Source organism: Apium graveolens, chromosome 10 (genome assembly GCF_009905375.1).
Source record: "Apium graveolens cultivar Ventura chromosome 10, ASM990537v1, whole genome shotgun sequence".
Lineage (NCBI taxonomy): Eukaryota > Viridiplantae > Streptophyta > Magnoliopsida > Apiales > Apiaceae > Apium > Apium graveolens.
Window position 1 is genome coordinate 219,406,696 of NC_133656.1, and position 19,447 is coordinate 219,426,142.

Below are 19,447 nucleotides of genomic sequence, written 5' to 3' on the forward strand. Positions count from 1 at the left end.
GGCGAGCAACAATGTTTGGTTGATCAAATAGTGGAAGTAGGGGAGCTCATGGGACTCATTAAAGCTGGAGAAAGAGAGCAGGCAACTGCTATTATCTCTAAGAGCTTATCTGAATGATTTTCTAGGTATGCTTTCAGATCTTTACTTAATTATGGACCAAGTCTCAATTTTAAATTGGAATATTAGAGGAGCTGGAAATTATTCAGCAAGGAAAAATCTTAGTGAATTGATCAGAAAATATCATCCAAGTATGTTAACAATTCAAGAAACTAAGCTGGCAACTTGGGATGATACAATGAAGGACGCTATTTGGCCAATCTTGGGTCATGATTGGATCACTGCAGCCTCTCTCGGTCTTTCAGGAGGTCTAGCAATTTCTTGGAATAAAAGTATAATATCCAAGATAGAAGATTTCTCTACTGCTAGATGGATTTGGGTTAGAGCAAAAATCATCCCTCAAGGGAATATTTTTAACATAATTAATGTTTATGCTCCTCACAGTTTATCAAAAAAAAAGTTGGTTTGGCAGCAGATCAAAACCTTGATGACCTCTAGGCTTGGTGAACCATTTTGCCTCATTGGTGATTTTAACTGCATTCGTAATGAGCAGGAAAGAGCGGCATGCATCTACAAGAAAATCGACTCAAAATTCTTCAACGGGATCTTAGAGGAAGTGGGTGTCTGGGAAGTTCCCTTGGTCAAAATCAATTTCACTTGGCATGGTCCAGCAGGGAAGAAAAGCAGATTGGATAGGGCTTTTGTCAACAATGATTGGCCAGATGGTGCAAGGTGGAGGTTAGAAGGAATTAGCAGGAAATCTTCTCACCATAATCCGATCATACTTAACAATAATCATTTTAACTGGGGTCCGGTTCCTTTCAAAGCATTTAATTTCTGGCTGGAGGATGAGGTTTTCAAAAAATGGATCCAAGAAAAAATGTTGATTAATAGAGGTGCTAATAACAATGGCAATGTTGCTTGAAGAATTGTGAGAGACTGGATTAAGGAATGGATTGCTCTCAATAAGATGGACTTAAACCACCAGATTAGTATCTTGGAAAATAATCTTGAGGAAGCTGAGTTAAAAGATAGTTCTGTTTAGGAAAAAATGACTCTCCATAAAGAATTATTGATCAAGTACAGGCTCAGGGACTCAATGTCTAAGCAAAAGGCTAGATGGAAGTGGAGTTTAGAAGGGGAAGTCAACACCAAATGCTTTCACAAATGTGTTGAATTCAGGAGAAGGAAAAATACAATTCAAGGTTTATTCCACAATAACAGGTGGATCATACAACCTCAAGAACTGAAGAACCATCTCCAAGAACACTTTGAAAACATTTTCACGCCTAAATTTCAGATTTTGAAAGTACATATAGATGCAGTGGAACCTCAAAAACTCAACGTAGACACTGCAAAGGCTTTAATCTCTCCATTTACCATCAAGGAAATAGAGGATGCACTTAGGCTTATGGATAATTCCAAAGCCCCGGGGCCTGATGGATTGAATGGTGCTTTCATTAAAAATTGTTGGAGTTTCATTAAAGATGATATCATAAAGATGATGGATAAATTCCACTCTGATGGAGTGCTGCCTAAGGGACTCAATTATTCCTTCATTACCTTGATCCCTAAGACTGAAGATCCTAAAGTGGCCGGTGATTTTAGACCAATCAGTCTAATAAATTTTACCATGAAAATTCTCCTAAAGTTGTTAGCACTTAGACTGAAGCCTTGCTTAAAAACATTGATTTCAGATCATCAGTCAGCTTTCATTGGAGGAAGATCTATTAGAGATAGCATTCTGGTGGCTAATGAGGTAGCACGCAGTATTTTGACCAAGAAAAGCAAGGGTATCATTCTAAAAATTGATTTCGCTAAAGCTTTTGATTCCATCAACTGGGAATTCTTAGAGGATTCTTTGAGAAGTATGAAGTTTCAGGATAAGTGGATTTCCTGGATTAAAGCAATCATTTGCATGGCAAGGCCTTCGGTGCTAGTTAATGGTTCTTCATGTAAAGAATTCTCAATGAAGCAGGGATTAAGGCAGGGAGATCCCCTATCCCCTATGTCATTCAACATAATAGGAGAGATGCTCCACCTTTTTTTGGTTAAAGGTTATAATCTGGGCATTTTCCAAGGTGTTGACGTTGGTGCAAATAGTGTTATCACTCACCTTCAATTTGCAGATGATACTATCCTGTTTTTGAAAGATAATTCTGAAAGGATATCTTCGATATATTATTTATTTTGGTATTTGTACGATTAAACATAAAATTAAGAACACGTAGATCCTCTCCATTAGGACATGAATTTAATTGATCCAAATCAAAGTCAAAAAGTCAAACTAGCAAAATCATGTCTTTTAAAAAGATAAAAGAGATATTCCATTATTGCAAAATATCAAAACTATATCCTTATGGAATGTATCTCTAAGGAAATATGATCAAAGAAGAAATATCAAGATATGATATTTCTTAGATCTGTGTTGCAACAGGAATATGGCAACAAGCTCGAATAAGGAATATTGCAGAAATACTCTTTAGAAATCTCGTGCTATATCAAAAATGTTTTACTCTTCGCTCCTAAATATTTTTTACATCCTTCAAAATATTTTTTACTCAAATTTTATTAATATTCATGGTTGAAGTATTAATATCCATTTTTACACCCATTCTGCGTGTTCGTAAAGTAATTTTCTCTAGTTTCGTAAAATCAGCATTTCTCGGAGAAAATTATTCAAAAATACTCAAACACATTTCCTATCATCCAAATATATTTTATATATTAGTAAATATATTTTAAGTATTTATACAAGTCAAAAAAGTCAAAACTTTGGTCAAAAGATCCATCTCCTTTATTTCAAGACCAACGATATTTTTATTTGGAAGAAAGGATGACAGAACAGTTTCATTTTTAAATAAAATACTTCCACATGCTATAATGACTTTAAATTTGGTATGGATCATTTAAATGGTATTTTATAAGTATAGTAAAAATTTCGTATCATTCAGAGAATTTTTGTCCTGGCACAAAAATCGAGGCAGTTGGTCCCACAGTTGACCACGTTTGACCTAGTTACCATTGACTAAAGTTGACCAAAACTTTCAAGACATCATTTTATAATATTTAGGTAATTATCATATTTTTTATGATATTTATTTAAGAGTTTTTTGGGTGGTCATAATTAATGGTGCTTAATCTTTAATTAAAGTAATTAAAGAATGATTAAAAGAAAAGGAAAATATATATTTAATACTTGGACTACTATTTATTATCTTAAGTCAAGTATTCTTATTTTTTTTAATATTCTTATTTGAATATTATACTATTTGTGGGCTAGTACAGTAACATACTAGTTCAAAACAAATATTTTCCTACTTGTTTTGTTTCGTGGATTGTCTTATTAGTTTTGTAGTGAGGTGAAGTGACGTGAGGTGATTTTCGTTCTAAGACTCAAGTCCTAGACGTACTAACGGGGAGTTAGTAGTCTTCGCACCGTGAAGAAGAGGAAAGACCCAAGACCGGCAAAAGCTAAGGAAGCCAAGTCCACACAAAGGCTCTACAACAATTTTGAAGAAATAGCGGGGAGTTATTGTCTAAGAAAAGTTGTGTAGGTATTACATTTATTTTGAGGTGGTGACCCTTGTGTTACGCACCAAGATAAATACTTGTAAAGGGTGTAAAGGCTTCTCCGCCTACTAAAGGAGCGAGTTTATTATAAGGGAAAATCCCAAGTCCGGGAGAGGAGCTCGGGGACTGAGTAGGGGTGAGCGAATCTATTAGAGGTTGCGCCATCGCGAACCAGGATAAAATCACCGTGTGGTATTTTCTTTCCTTGCACTTTATTTTCCGCACATATAAACTGCATAACCACTCGGTAAAGTTTTAAAAAGGGATAAAATATTTTTAAAACGCCACAACAATTTATAAATTGGTAATTAAGCTATTCAACCCCCCTTCTAGCTTAAAATAGCCCTCTTACGGGACCTTACAATTGGTATCAGAGCAGTGCTTTTTAACGTGTTTGTTAAGTGATTTGCAGATTTACAGGCACAACAAAAAGTGATCCAGAATGATGTATATTAATCCCGTTGGATGTGGTGAAGGTCTATCTAGCTCAAGACCTCCTATATTTGATGGCACCAACTTTGCAACATAGAAAATAAGGTTTCGCATTTATGCCAGATCTCAAGGAGTCAAAGTTTGGATAGCTATCGAAGACGGTGTTCGCATTCCTACCAAAACTATCGATGATATCATCGTCGAAAAGAAGGTTAGTGAATACAACTTATAGAAAGAAGCCACAATGAATATAGCCGCAAAGGCGGAAATGGTTCTCACAAGTGCACTTGCAGAAAAAGAATATAAAAGAGTAAATAATTGCAAGTTGGCACAAGAAATGTGGAACAAATTAGTGGTAACCTATGAAGGAACCACTGATATAAAAGATTCTCGGATGGATACATTGATCCAAGAATACGAGAACTTTAAACTCCAAGAAGGAGAAAATATCATCGATATGGAAACAAGATTTACTCTTATTATTGATGAATTATCTCAACTTGGAAAGAATTATACTCAAAATGAAAAGAATAGAAGAGTGCTCAAATCTCTACCTCCTAGTTGGAAGATTAAAGTCACTACTATAAAAGAGATGCGCAACTTAAATGAGTATAAGATTGATAACCTATTCGGAAATCTTCGTGCTTACGAAGAAGATAATGTTTCGGAAAAGGTTGCCCCAAAGGTGGAGGATAAAAAGGAAAATATGGCTCTAAAAGCCATATTAATTGATGAAGATGAAAACGACGATGAGTTAAACGAGGAACTCCAAAATCTCGATAAGAGTGAAATTGCTCTACTCACGAGACAACTTCGTCGTGTGCTTCAAAGCAAAGCTCAAAGATACGGAAAAGGCTTCCTAAAATCAAATAATCAACAAAGAGTTTTTAACTTTAACGGAAGGCCAAATTACTCTCAAAATTATTCTTCCTACTATAAGAGTAATTATACGTCAACGAGTTACAATAAAGGCAAAGGCAGTCAAAATATAAATACCTATAGTAATGTTAATGCCTCTACAAACCATCCTGTTTACACTCCTCCAAAACCTAAAGATCCATCTCCAGAGGAAACACAAGATGTGTGTTTCGAGTGTAAACAACTAGGCCATTATAAAAGAGAATGTCCTAAACTTTCAAAGGGACGAAGTCTCATGGCCGAAAATGGTTGGGATCTAAGTGAAGATGAAGAAGCTCCGGAAGCTAGTGAAGAAGTGGTGAATCTATGCTTGATGGCTCTCGGAGAAGAAACTACATCTAGGGAAATCTCCTCTACAAATGAAGAGGTAACATCTAACTACGTCTCAATTAAATCATTTTTGGATGAATCTAATTTATCACTTATGGACATGAATAAGCATGATTTAATTGGACTTGTGGTAGAATATAAAAGTAAATACAAAGATGTTGATCAAAGGCTTCACTTAGTATGGTCCGAGAAAATGAAAATAGAAGAAATACATCATACTCAAAATAAAGAGTATACTCGGATGATGGACTCAAGAGTCCAAGATGAAAAAGAGATTACATCTCTAAAAGATCAAAACCATATCATCAAGGCTGAAGTAAATAAACTTCAGGAGAATATAATCAACCTTGAAATAGAGAATATATCATTAATTCTCAAAGATGAAGAGATGGAACATGAAAAGATACAATTGAATGATAATATTTGTAAACTATACGTTGATCTATTGAACTTAAAGATTCTAAATGAACTAAATGTTCAAGATATAGAAACATCTTATAAAAACAATCTTGATAAAGAAAATGAGCTATTAGAAACCAATGAGCTTAAAGGTGAAGCTCTAAGGCTAAAAGAAGAAAATTACAAACTCATAGCTCAAATTAAGGATCAAGAAAGAATCCTTAACAACAAGATTGATGCCTTAAAGAAAGAAAATAAAAATCTTGAAGAAGTCATTCAAAGATTTACAAAAGGCAATAAGATGTTGGATCAAATGGTGCATACAAAAATCTCATATAATCATGAAGGTTTGGGATATAATAAGAATTCTCCTCCTAAAGGAAATACTCGGAGATTTGTATCACCAATAAAGACTTCACCCGAATCACCATCTTATAAATGTTCTTATTGCAATAAAATGGGACATACCATTCAATATTGTAAATTCAAGAATGGTGAAATTAAGGGGAAGCATGTATGGATTCGCAAGGAATCATACAAGAAAGATGATAAACGTGTGCCTCATAAAAATATGGAATATAAGAATCCAAGGCAACAATGGTCTCATCAACCAACTATGTTTCAAAATAGAAACACACAATATCATGTAAATGGTAATGCATTTAGAAGACAACAACCTCTTGGTAGAAATGCTTATGCTACTTACCATGCTAATAATAGATATAATGTTTATCATGCTCCATCAAGATTTTATGATAGCTCTAGGTATTATCAACCTCAAACTAGGCCTTATGCATCTAGAAATATTTATATGCCTAATGATTATTACACCATGCCTAGATTCCTTCATAAATCAAATGTTATATATGATGTACTAAGCCCAGGACCCTCAAGACAAAGGGGTACCTATAAATTTAACTAATCATGTATGTAGGTTTGTCTTGCCGCGAAACAAGACATATGGTACCTTGATAGTTGATGTTCAAGACATATGACCGGTAATAAGTCACTCTTGAATAACATTAAAAAGGTTACCGCGGGGAGCGTAACATTTGGTGATAGTAGTAAAGGAAACATTGTCGGCATCGGAGATATCGGAAATGGGAAAGTTAAAATTTCCGACGTCCAATTAGTCACTGGGTTAAGGTACACTCTTCACTCGATAAGTCAATTATGTGACAATGATTACAAGGTAATTTTCTACACTACTCATTGTTCTATATTAGATAAATTTGGAAAGTCGGTTCTCACTTGCCCTAGAAATAAAAATGTTTATACAAGTGACATGAGCAAGCAAATGAACGTGTGCCTAATCACTATAAATGATAATCCATGGCTATGGCATCGAAGATTAGGACATGCCAACATGAAGTTGATTAAGAATATATCAACTAAAGACCATGTCCGAGGTATACCAAAACTAAACTATCATAAAGATCATACTTGTGAAGCTTGCGAAGTTGGTAAACAAATTCGAGCTTCTTATAAAGCAAAGTTTATGGTATCTACCTCGAGACCTCTCGAGCTACTACATATGGATCTTATTGGTCCGGTTCCAATACAAAGTCTCGGAGGTTGCTCATATACGTTGGTAGTTATGGATGATTATTCACGATTCACATGGACTGAATTTCTCAAAGCCAAAAGTGATGCTTTTGAATCCTTCTCATACTTATGTAAAAGGATTCAAAATCAACAAAATAAAACCATAGTCTATATAAGGACTGATCATGGTAAAGAATTTGAGAATTCAAGTTTCACCAACTTTTGTGATGAACATGGCATCACACATAATTTTTCCGCTCCATACACTCCTCAATCCAACGGAGTAGTTGAACGAAAAAATAGAACACTCCAAGAAAGGGCTAGCACAATGCTAAATGAATATCGTCGACATAAGTATTTTTGGGCCGAGGCTATGTCAACCGCTTGCCATATTCTTAATCGGGTTTTGCTACGACCTATAAAACAAAAGACTCCTTACGAGTTATATTTTGACAAAACTCCGAACTAAGCTACTTTCGAGTATTTGGAAGCAAGTGCTTCATATTAAATTCAAAAGATTACCTTACGAAGTTTGATCCTAAATCAAACGAAGGTATATTTCTTGGATACTCGAACAATAGTAAAGCTTACCGAGTGTTTAACCTCAAATCGCTTGTGGTGGAAGAATCTATGAATGTCGCTTTTGATGAAAGTAAACCACCGGGGAAATATAAAAATCTTATTGACCAAGAAAATGTTGAACAAGATTATATTGAAAAGGTTATCGACAATTCGAAAATATGGATCTCGGGACTCCAGTACATAAAAATCCATTAGAATTGGACGAAAAGGAAGATGAACTTCCTCAAGCAATTCCCACTATAAAAAGTCATCCATTAGATAATGTGCTTGGAGACTTAAGGAAGGGAATTCAAACGCGGACACAAGTTCAAAACTTTGTGAATCATCTTAGTTTTCTATCTCAAATACAACCTAAGACCGCAAAAGAGGGTTTATTAGATGAGGATTGGATTTCTGCTATGCAAGATGAATTGCTCCAATTTACTCGTAGTAAAGTGTGGGAACTTGTCCCTAAGACTCATGATACTTCCATAATTGGTACAAAATGGGTATTTCGAAATAAATTAGACGAGAATGGAACGGTAGTTCGAAATAAAACAAGATTAGTTGCACAAGGATATACCCAAATGGAAGGAATAGACTTTGATGAAATATATGCACCGGTAGCAAGAATTGAATCAATTCGAATGCTATTGGCTTATGCTTGTCATAAAAACTTTAAAGTCTATCAAATGGATGTGAAATCTGCATTCTTAAACGGGATTTTGGAAGAGGAAGTATATGTGAAACAACCTCCCGGGTTTGAAGATGCAACACATCCCGATCATGTCTATAAATTATATAAAGCTCTATATGACTTAAAACAAGCCCCAAGAGCATGGTACGAAAGGTTGAGCAAGTTCCTACTAGACAATAAATTTAAGATGGGAACGACCGATAAAACCTTATTTACGAGGCAAGAAAAAGATGATATATTGCTCGTACAAATATACGTAGATGACATCATTTTTGGATCAACAAATGATGCACTATGTAAAGAATTCTCTGAAAATATGAGTAAAGAATTCGAGATGAGTATGATGGGAGAATTAAATTTCATTTTGGGATTGCAAATAAGGCAATCTGATGAAGGCATCCATATCTCTCAATCCAAGTATTGTAAAGAGATATTGAAAAAATTCGAAATGGATAATGCCAAACCCATCTCTACTCTTATGTCTACATTCGATAAATTAACAGAAGATCCCAAAGGAATTCCCGTAGACACAAAGAAATATCGAGGAATGATCGGTAGCTTGCTTATATAACTGCAAGTCGTCCCGATATTCAATATAGTGTTTGTAAGTGTGCTAGGTTTCAAGTAGCACCTAAAGAATCTCATTTATCCGCGGTAAAAAGGATATTGAGATATCTTAAAGGAACCACCGATGTTGGTCTTTGGTATCCAAAAGGAATACCATTTGACTTAGTATATTTTTCTGATTCGGACTATACCGGGCATTTAGTCGACAGAAAAAGTACTAGTGGTACTTGTCAGTTTCTCGGTGGATGTTTAGTTTCTTGGTTTTCAAAGAAACAAAATTTTGTATCCATCTGAACAACCGAGGCTGAGTATATAGCAGCTGCAAAGTGTTGTGCTCAAATACTGTGGATGAAGCAAACACTAGCTGACTATAATATAAAATTTGATGTGATCTCAATTTTATGTGATAATACGAGTGCTATTGATCTTAGCAAGAATCCCGTATTACATTCTAGATCTAAACTTATAGATGTGAGACATTATTTTTTACGTGATCATGTCAACAAAGGCGATATAAAAATGACTCATATTGATACTGAGATCAATCTCGCTGACATATTCACAAAACCATTAATTCCGAAAGATTCACTAAACTCCGCTTGGATTTAGGAATGTTGGAATTTACGAAATAATGGTTTATATAAAAAGAACAGTTGAGGATTATAAAGAAGTCTCAAGGATAAGGATATTCTCCCGATCAGGTTATTAAGTTTATCTGAAACTCAGATTTGTCAATAAAGAAATTTTTTTGATCGGGTTAAGATAACTTAAATAGCTCAGATTTACCAGGAAAATAAACTTAATCGAGTAAATATTTATTATTCCGTGAGATTTATAAATATTTAGAAGTCTTCCCTATATAGACTGATTATTATTTTCAGTTATTCATATATATATATATATATTTCTGTGATATATATATATTTGAAAAATTATATAAGGATAAATATATGTAATAATCCAACTAAATTATTGTTTTTCAAATATAGTTTCTGGATTTTTTTATCCGGCCCAATCAAATAAACCCTGCCCAAATATTTTTTAAAAGGTTTATCTATTTAGTTTCAAAAACAGCCACCCATTTAATCAAAAGCCCAAATCCTAAATACATCTTTTAATCTCAACCATCCATCCATAACCCTAATTAATCTGGTTCGTTTATTCCATAAAATATAAAAACGATACACTATTTGTACAGTGCACGCTTTTAGTCTGGCGATTAACCCTAATCTGTAACCTCTCTCTCTCGCCTCTTCTCTCCGCCTCTCTTCCGAAGAACCCTAAATCGTTTTCTTCATTTTTTATCTTTGATTCTTGATGAAATTCATCAGATATTATACGTATAGTGCATTAATCGTAGTTAGGAACATACGATTAATAAATCTTGGTTGGGTTGGTGAAATCAAATCGATTTCCGATGATAAAAATCGACGATCTTTACATAAATCGAACGAGAATCATCAAATCGGACATCAAATTGATAGTTTATATATATACACTCAATTTTCTTTGATTTAAATCATTGTTTTAGCAATAACCTAACTCAAATTCAAGGTATATGACAGGAGAAGACGGGTAAGTGCAAAATCTTTTGGGAAAAGAAGATTCGATGGTTGCATGCGACGGAGAAGAGTAAATCGGAAGTTGACTCAGTCCGCGACTAAGTCAACCAGGTAAGACCTACGAGTCAGGCCAGACTCTAGGCTCAGGTGAGACTTCTTCGTATATATTTCAGTCTTACTCAATTGAATTTGTGGTGAAAGTAACTTAACTGAAGTTGAATCGAACTTTATCTGATTAATTTGTATCCCTGTAAGATGAATGTTCGGTGATATATTTTTGGTAAAGATATGAGTTAATTCTATTCTGTGTTTGATCGAGTTAAAAGTAGAAAGTTTGAATTATTAATGGATTTATTATTATCTAGTGGATTTATTGTTATCTGTTGAATTTGTGATTATATGTTGGATTTGTGTAATCTGGTGGATTTGTGATTATCTGTTGAAATTATTGTTATCAGATGGATTGGTAATTGTTTGTTTATAATAAAGTTCAGTCAAGAAATTTGGGGATTAATATGGAATGTACGATTGCTTAAAATGATCACTTGGTTAAGTTAAGGACAATCTTTCTTTTAAGCTTAATTGGACTATAAATATAAGTGTAAAATATGAGCTTGATAGTTGATAGTATTCTTGTAATCAACAGAACATGCTTGATTGTATTTAAAATCTGTAAGATTGTTTGTTTGAATTAAACCCTCTGAGAAATTGTCTGTTTAAAAATGAAGTCTAAAAATTTGCTTGGTTAATTATGGATTCTTGGTATAAGTTTGACTGATAACATCTGATTGTTGATATACTTAACCCAAGAAAGTCGGTGTTCTGGTTAATTTGAATTTTTAGTCCCTTAATGATTCTGTGTAATTCATGAATCCCTATTTTTTATATGATAAAACTACCTAGGTGTGCTAAAGAATGTTGTTGATGTTTTTTTAAAACAATTATATATATTTGTGCTCTGAGTACCTGTTGATCTCTGTAGAACTATAAGTATGTGTGCTTGTGATCTATGTACTATTAAAGGATATTATTTGTCTCTTTTTCACAACTTATAAACATTAGTTTTCAAATAATACTTTAAAAGGTAATCTGTCTTGGATTGATAAGTCTCAGTTCTGTTTTAACAAGTTCTCTGCTAGCACTTTCCTTTAAAAAGAAAACAAACTCTTGTGTTCATTATTTGTCAAGAACAATGTATAATCAAGAATAACCTTAACACATGTCTATTCTTTCTTTAGTAATAAAATCTGTGTAAAATGAACCCTGAATATGCTATCACTTATTTTCCTGGGTTACTTGGTTGAACTGAATTCTTACATGTTAACTGTAATTGTCTTTGATATTATCTTGGTTGTTTAACATTAGTATGTTCAAATTATACCAAATTAATCTAAGATTACTGAGATATTAAGTTTGTATAATTGTGTGTCTAAATGTATTTGCAAGCTATTCTGTTTGATGTCTTAAGCTGAATATATTGAATCTGGATAAGAAATGTCTTGTTGACTGCAATCCCTACTTGTCTATTTGAACTATGTACTATTCTGTGCATATTTTATTTGCTTGTGGAGTTACAAGTAATCAGATGAGGTATTATCAAGAACTGGTTTATATAATCTCAGATTAACAAAAATAAATAATACACCCACACACCAACCCTCACAGTAAGACCTGGAAGGGGAGCCTTGAGCATCCCTGTATCTGGATCACTGCTGTGATTAATGGCCACTTAGAACAATTAGGTGACTATTTATAACTTACTGCATTTAAAATGTTATATCTGATATAAATGATCTGAGTATTGTATTGCCTTGAATGCTTGATGAATTAAATGAAAACTGATTGTGTATGCTCTGTTATGTGTTTAATGTGCATGGCATTCCCTTGGTTGCATCTCATTAATAACATAATTTCTTGAGAAATAAATGTAACAGATTTTATTTGCATTAAAAATCAGTTCTTCTATCAAACTCACTTCACACACAGCTTTTCCTTAAATGCTTCTGCACTAAAAGTACAGTTCCTGAGTAATAGAGTAAGCTAGGATATCAACTTTATGTAACACAGTTTCCAAAATTTGTACTTATGTATTGTGCTGTTTTCTAAAGTAGACACAAAGATAAAGAAATTATACATTCTTTATTCTCTGCTGTACTATTCTATGCATCTGTGTATATGTGCTGCATTACATCACTCATTCATATGCATCATCCTAGTATCTATTCATAAAGAACTTGGACTTTTATGTAACACAGCCATGCATGCATTAAATGTTTTCCACTATTCATGAACATTAAACAATTTCTAAAAATCTTAATTTTTAAAATCTTTTCTCTTTGAATCTGTGTTAAATGGTTATATATATGCATATCTTGTATGCTGCATTCACACACACACACACACTAGTTGCATAAACTCCACTTCACTTGCAACATGAACCCAAATGCTAACCCTTTTCACCCTAAACCAAGACCACTGATTGATAACCCATATCTTCTTGATGATATGGAGAAAAATCAGTTTCATCACCACAAAACCTCTGCTTTCAAAACTGTTCAATCTTCTTATCCTAAACACTATCACAAAAGACATTTTCCACCTAAACAACTCAGAAAGGGATACAAAAATCACACCATTCCTTTCTACCAAAGCAGAAAGTTTTAGAACCCTCATTCCCCTAACCCTACCTCCTAAACCTTTGCAAGCCAAAGTATACACCAGAAAGGCCAACCTAAGACAAACATCAAACACATCTATGAACACACCAAAACCACCTCCACCAAAACTGTCAAACCCCTCCAACTCCAAAAAGTTTCTTGAACTTGTCAAAAATGTCCAACCTGGCACTTGTGTTGATATGAAGGGTGAAGTAGAGTTCATAATTAGAAGGGTTAGGTGGGATGGTCTCATGTATAACTTAGGTAAGCACTACTGCACACACCTCATGGGAGAGTTCTATTGTAACATGAATATCATAAAAGGGGTAGATGGCATACTGCATTTCACTACATCAGTCAACAAAAAGGTCATTTGTGTTGATAACAAAAGCATTAATAGGGCACTGCATTTACCTTTGCATCTGTGTGAGTTGCCTTGTGAGGATATCTTCTCTCTGTTTGTTTTTAACAAATCTGAATTTGAACTAATGCTTGGCACTTTTTGTAAATCTGACATTCCTGATGGTCTCTGTGATGTTAACTGTGGTATTCATTTCAAACACTTCACTAGCACTTTTCAGCATATTGATCTAATCATTAGGGCAAATGTTATGCCAAAACCAAATCAAATTAAGTACTTTGATTTCTTTGATATGAAAATCATGTATCTTTTATGCACAAACAAAATCCATTTCAGCATATCTTATGTTATTCTTCTAAACATGATCAATGCACATCTTGTAGATTATATGCCTTATGGTATGCTAATCTCATCTTTCTTTGCACTTTGCAACATTAACATGCATGAAGCATTTTCTAATCTTGCTGATTCTCTAATCACTAATGAACACATTAGGCCACAAGTGCCCCTGATGCACTGTGAGCCTCAAGAGGCAACTCCCACAGTTATTCCTCAATTCATTAGAGAGGAAGATGTGTTTCTGTCTAAGTTTGAGTCTGTCAAAACCATGTTTCATGAACTAAAACTTGAACTTAAGAGGGTTAAGAAAGAAAATAATGAGATTAAAGAAAAAGTAGGAGCACTAGAGAGTCTCACTGCCTCTTGAAAATATAGGATTGCTTATTTAGAGCATTTGGCTGTATCTACTTTAGGAACTCCTTGCATGAATGATCATGACATTGTCTCTTCCTTTCAAGTCCCTATGCATGATAACACTGCTATGATTCATGAGTTAGAAGAGGTTAATGTGGGTGCTAAAGGTCAACTGATTGATAATTTTCCTGATTTGGTTCATATCTGTGATGCTGCTGGAAATGTGATTGGTTAACTTCCTGATTCCGCTATGTGATGAAGTCTGCTCTGTGATGTTGTGCTGGTACTTGCTGTTATGTACCTATTTTGCTATTATCTGATGTATTTGTAACTTATCAGACTTTGTGTTGGTTGTTGTTTGTAATCTTGAATTGTTTAACTTTGTTTGGATTTGATGGAGTGTATGCACTCCTTAGGCTTTGTAATCTCTTAACACAGGTGCAGAACTTTGTTCTATTTAATCAGTGAACCACACTGATTGATATGAACACCTTTGTTCTATGTAATATACTCTGCATTCTGTTACTTCTGGTGTTGCATACTCTATCATTATTATACTACAAGTTTCCTCTTAAACTCACTAACCATTCTATGCAGGATCAAAGTCAAATCTGATTTTAAACATTTCTATGTTTTCTAGCATAAAAATATAAGTTTGTGAAATCTGTTTCTCGTGCAGGATTTAAGATCTGATATATAATCACTTGCATTCAAACAATAAACCACAGTAATTAAAAAGCACAGTTCTGTTCTTGCGGATACAGCTTTCAGTTATGTAAATTGTTGGCAACTGCTTTCTATGTAAAACTAATTTGCAGGAAATATACATCTCTGAGAATCTACCAATATATAGAATTTGACAAAGTCCAAAACAATGCATTCCAGGAAAGCTCATGTTAAAGGTATAAAAGGTGAGAAGAACATTATTCTTTATATATTTTATCTATACTATTCACTCTACTCAATGCACAAACCATCCCAGTCTCCATGCTAAAGGTATGTGCACCTTGTTCTCAATTTTATTATTAGCCTGAAGTGTTAAATATAGTCTCTGGATAGTCAATCAGTCATACTAGATTGTATTAGTTGGTCAGCTGTGTAAAATCTGTGCTTAGCTACTGTTGTTAAATTGGATCCATTCAAGACAGAATTGTAGTTTGTATTAGACCTTGTTAAATGTAATGTCATCAACTAGTCTATATTAGATCTCAAACTGTATAAATTATTACTTAGACCTAGAAATAGACAAAGATTGTATTAGTATTAGATTTTGTACCAAAAGACTAGATTAAATTAGTGACAGTTCTTGTAATTTGTGATTGCAGAATTATGTAGTCTAGATTGTAAAACACTAAGGCCTTGTTCTTATGCATCAAAATATACTCCAGACTGAAATTGGCTTAGTACAAGTTGTCTAAAGTTACTTGCAATCTATCAAAATGAAATGAACTTGCTAAATCTTAATTAACTGATCTTTAAATATAAGTTCAAACAGGCGGCTTGTTATTCCCAGTGGACTAACAATGAGATTTACAGAAGGGGGGTTGAATGTAAATCTCAAAACTTTTTCAAGTTTTGAGCAGTTTCTAAGGCTAAGTGTTTCTGAGAACAAGTGTGTGTGAATTGCTTGAAGCCAATGCAGACAGATATATATTCAAACACAAATGTAAAGAACACAGAGAACTTAAAAACTTTTCTGGTGGATTTGTTGTTCCACCAGAGATGTGTTATTTCAGAAAATCTGTGATTCAAAGAATTAAATCACAACTGCTTCCTAGTACAAACTAGATGATTTTCTCTCTGAATTTTTCTAAACAACTCTGGAAAATTCATATCTAATTACTAGCTGCTACTTGGTTTATATATATCACCAAGTTTACAAGTGAAGATAAAACTGTAAAATACAATTAAAAAGGCTCTTCACATGTTTCTTCTTCATTTCTCTATCCAATGCAATCTAGGATAATCTGTGAATCTTTGAATACTTCCTTGTTTGCACCAGAATGGAAATGCTGCATTTTTTTGATTCCTCCAAGAGGCTTCCACATTCCAGTTTGTCTCTGTCAACCCATGTGCCTCTGTCAGCTTATGAATTGTCACTATCAACTGCTAATGAACTAAGCATCCGTTGAAGCTTTCATCTGTTGATGCCTTATCCATTGAGGCTTTATCCGTTGAAGCTTTATCCGTTGATGCCTTATCCGTTGAGGCTTTGTTTCTTATCCGTTGAAGGTCTTCAATATCAGTTGATACTTCTTCACTTATACAAAATTACAAGGCATAAAATATTTACAATTAGCCCTCCTATTTGCATATCCACTAGTAGTCAACATGACTGATACTTTCCTACAACATCTAAGAATTATAACTTGAATCCAGAGAATGAAATGTGCTACAATACTAAACTTATTGCTAAGTAAAGCTACTTCTTCAACGGATAGCCAAGATGGTTTTATCCGTTGAGGCTACAAATACTAGATTTCTACTTAAGTGTTTTGTTTAACTTATCATCAAACTAATACACATATTCCTAACAATCTCCCCTTATTTATGTCTACTAGAACTGTAGGCATAAATTTGGGTTTAGCTTGATGATAACAAAACACTTGACAAATATATAAACTGTAATAAAGCAGAAATTCAAAAGTGCTGCAAAAATGTGTATGCTGAGATGGAATTGAAGAATTACATTATTTCCAAGGGTGCTCCTTTAGCCTGAGCAGATTAATTTCTTTTCCTTTGATCCCTTGTTTTCTTTTCTAGCCTCCTGTCATTCTCCTCTATTTGAAGTTGAAGTTGTCTGTAGAATTCAGCTTCATCTTCTTCATTGATGTCCAACTTAGATCGCATATCCTTGAGAGTTTCATTACTGGAAATCTTGAGCTGATCTTCAATTCTGAAAAATCTTCTGTCTCCTTTGTTGTCTCTGAACTCCATCAACCAATGAGGTGATTTGCGAACTATAATTCCTCTTTCTTGAATGAGTAATGTTCTAGGCAAGGCATTGGGCTCCCTCCAAGTTTTCCTTATGTTGGCAATCTTGTTGAGAATCTCAGTCTTGGCAGTCCTGGTAAAGCCAGAATCCCTTTGTATGGATGAGTAGACTCTAATCAAGGTAGAGTAGCCTTCATTCAGAATTCTGTAAAGAGGCCAAGTTTTTTCCCCATCTCCTTTGTATTTGAACACTAGTCTTTCTGGTAGCTGTCTGTAGGCAGCTATTCCCCTTACTTCCTCCAGCTCATCCAGATAGAGTTCAATGTCTGAAAATTCTTTTATGTCACAGATGTGAACATAATCATCCTTAGAGGCTTGAGGCTTAGGCTTCTGTGTGAATTTGATTGAGGCTTTAGAGGGTGTTGATTTGATTCTTCTTTTCTGCTTCTTTGATGGTGGAGAAGAGGTTAGGAAGGTGGGTAATTTGATGGTGTCCCAATCAATTGGTTCCTCCTTGGGAATGATTGTTTTACCATGAATGTTCATGAAGGGGTCAGGCACAATGGGTTCAGGAATAGAAGGTAGTGGTTTGGATTTTGATTGGGTTTCTTCAGTCTTATCTACCATCTTTCTCTTTGCATTGGCCTTCTTTATGTTCCTTTTCTGCCATTCTTCTCTTTCCCTACTTCTCTCTTCCATATCAGTATCAACCATGTCCCCCATAGCTTCATCTTCACTTTTGTCTTCAATTTCTTTCTGTTCTTCAGCCTGACTTGACTTTAGCTATTTTTCAAGCTTTGCTTGTGCTCTTTTGTCAGCCTTTAGCTGTTTGGCTTCTTCCTTCAACCTTCTGGTTTCTTCCCTCTTGGCTATTAAGAATTTGGGATGTCCTTGCATCACACATATGCTCTTTCCCTCCCTGAAGATAATAGCCATGTTCCTCCTTACAGCCACATCCATGGTCTCTTTGTGCTTTGTGATACTTCTACCCAAAAGCTTGTCTTGATCAGGCTTTGGAAGAGGAAAATCCACTCCTTTCATCTGAGCAAGGCTTAGAGGATTCTTTATAGAGTCCTTATTGGATCTGTTGTTGGGCTTGAGAACCATAGATTTCAGATTCTTGGAAGAAGTCTCTCCAACCTTATTCCTCCCTACTGGCTTGAGCTCCATAATAATTGATTCCACTTTTGTGCTATGCTTCACATATTGTGATTGAGAAGTTGTAGAACCAAAAATTTGTTGCATCTTTTCATCAATCTTCTTTCTTTGCTCTTTGACTTGCAATTCAGCTGCTGCTATTTGGATTAGATCAATTCCATCAAGCTTTCCTTCGATTTGAATAGTTGGAGAAGTGGTGATGGCAGGAACTAGCACTTGAGATATTTGAACTGTTGTTGATGGCTCTCCTTCCCCTTTCCCTTTATTCTCCCCCTTTTTGTTATCATCAAGGGTATGGGTCAAGCCTTGTGCTTTTGCCAGCTGCATGAGTAGATTTGTTTGAGTTTGTTGATTTTGAAGAATGGTGACCATAGAGTCTTCAATGATCTGAACTCTGGTTTCCAATCTGGCCAGTCTCTTGTCAGCATCAGATTCTTTCCTCAGTCTCCCCAACAAAGCTTGCATAGTATCATAAGGTATGACTGAATCCAACTTCTCAGCATTGTAGGATTTCAGATCAGCAATGTCCTGCTTGAGTTCATCCACACTTAGATTCGGTTTGAATTGCTGCAACTGCAAGAGATGCAGAGAGTCCAGATGAGCTTGAAGAATTGCCTTGGTACCAGCATCTGTAGTCTCCTGAAGGGCCTTCTGAATTGTCATGACTTGTCTGACCAAAGTGACACCAAACTCTCCTGGTGTTGATGCTTTTGTCCATGCCCATTCAGGAAGATCTGGAACAGAACTTGGGCCTACTACTCCCCCTAAGTTCATGCTCTCATCCAAAGAATCAGAGTCATCATCATTAGAATTTACTCCAAATTCTTCAGATGGCTCACCAGCTTGAGAAGGCAGCCTGTTAACAGCAGCTTTGTCTCTGAGAAGAGATTCTGAAGTGTGTACAATGTTTAAAGTCTGTTTTGCCTCCACATTGCCCTGAGCAGCCAATAATTGATAGGCTGAAACAGGATGAGTAAAAGTGTCAGCATCCAAGGAAATGTTA

General features: G+C 34.8%; 1 protein-coding gene across 1 annotated transcript; it reads left to right on the forward strand.

Moving 5' to 3' along the window:
* The first annotated feature begins 250 nt into the window (after positions 1 to 250).
* LOC141691841 (uncharacterized) lies at positions 251 to 982 on the forward strand. The gene has a single exon (XM_074496594.1). It carries the CDS (start codon positions 251 to 253, stop codon positions 980 to 982), a length of 732 nt encoding a protein of 243 aa, XP_074352695.1.
* Positions 983 to 19,447: the final 18,465 nt, after the last annotated feature.

What these genes read in the sequence shown, in the direction of transcription:
- LOC141691841 (XM_074496594.1), top strand. Translation starts at nt 251, where the DNA reads ATGTTAACAATTCAAGAAACTAAGCTGGCAACTTGGGATGATACAATG.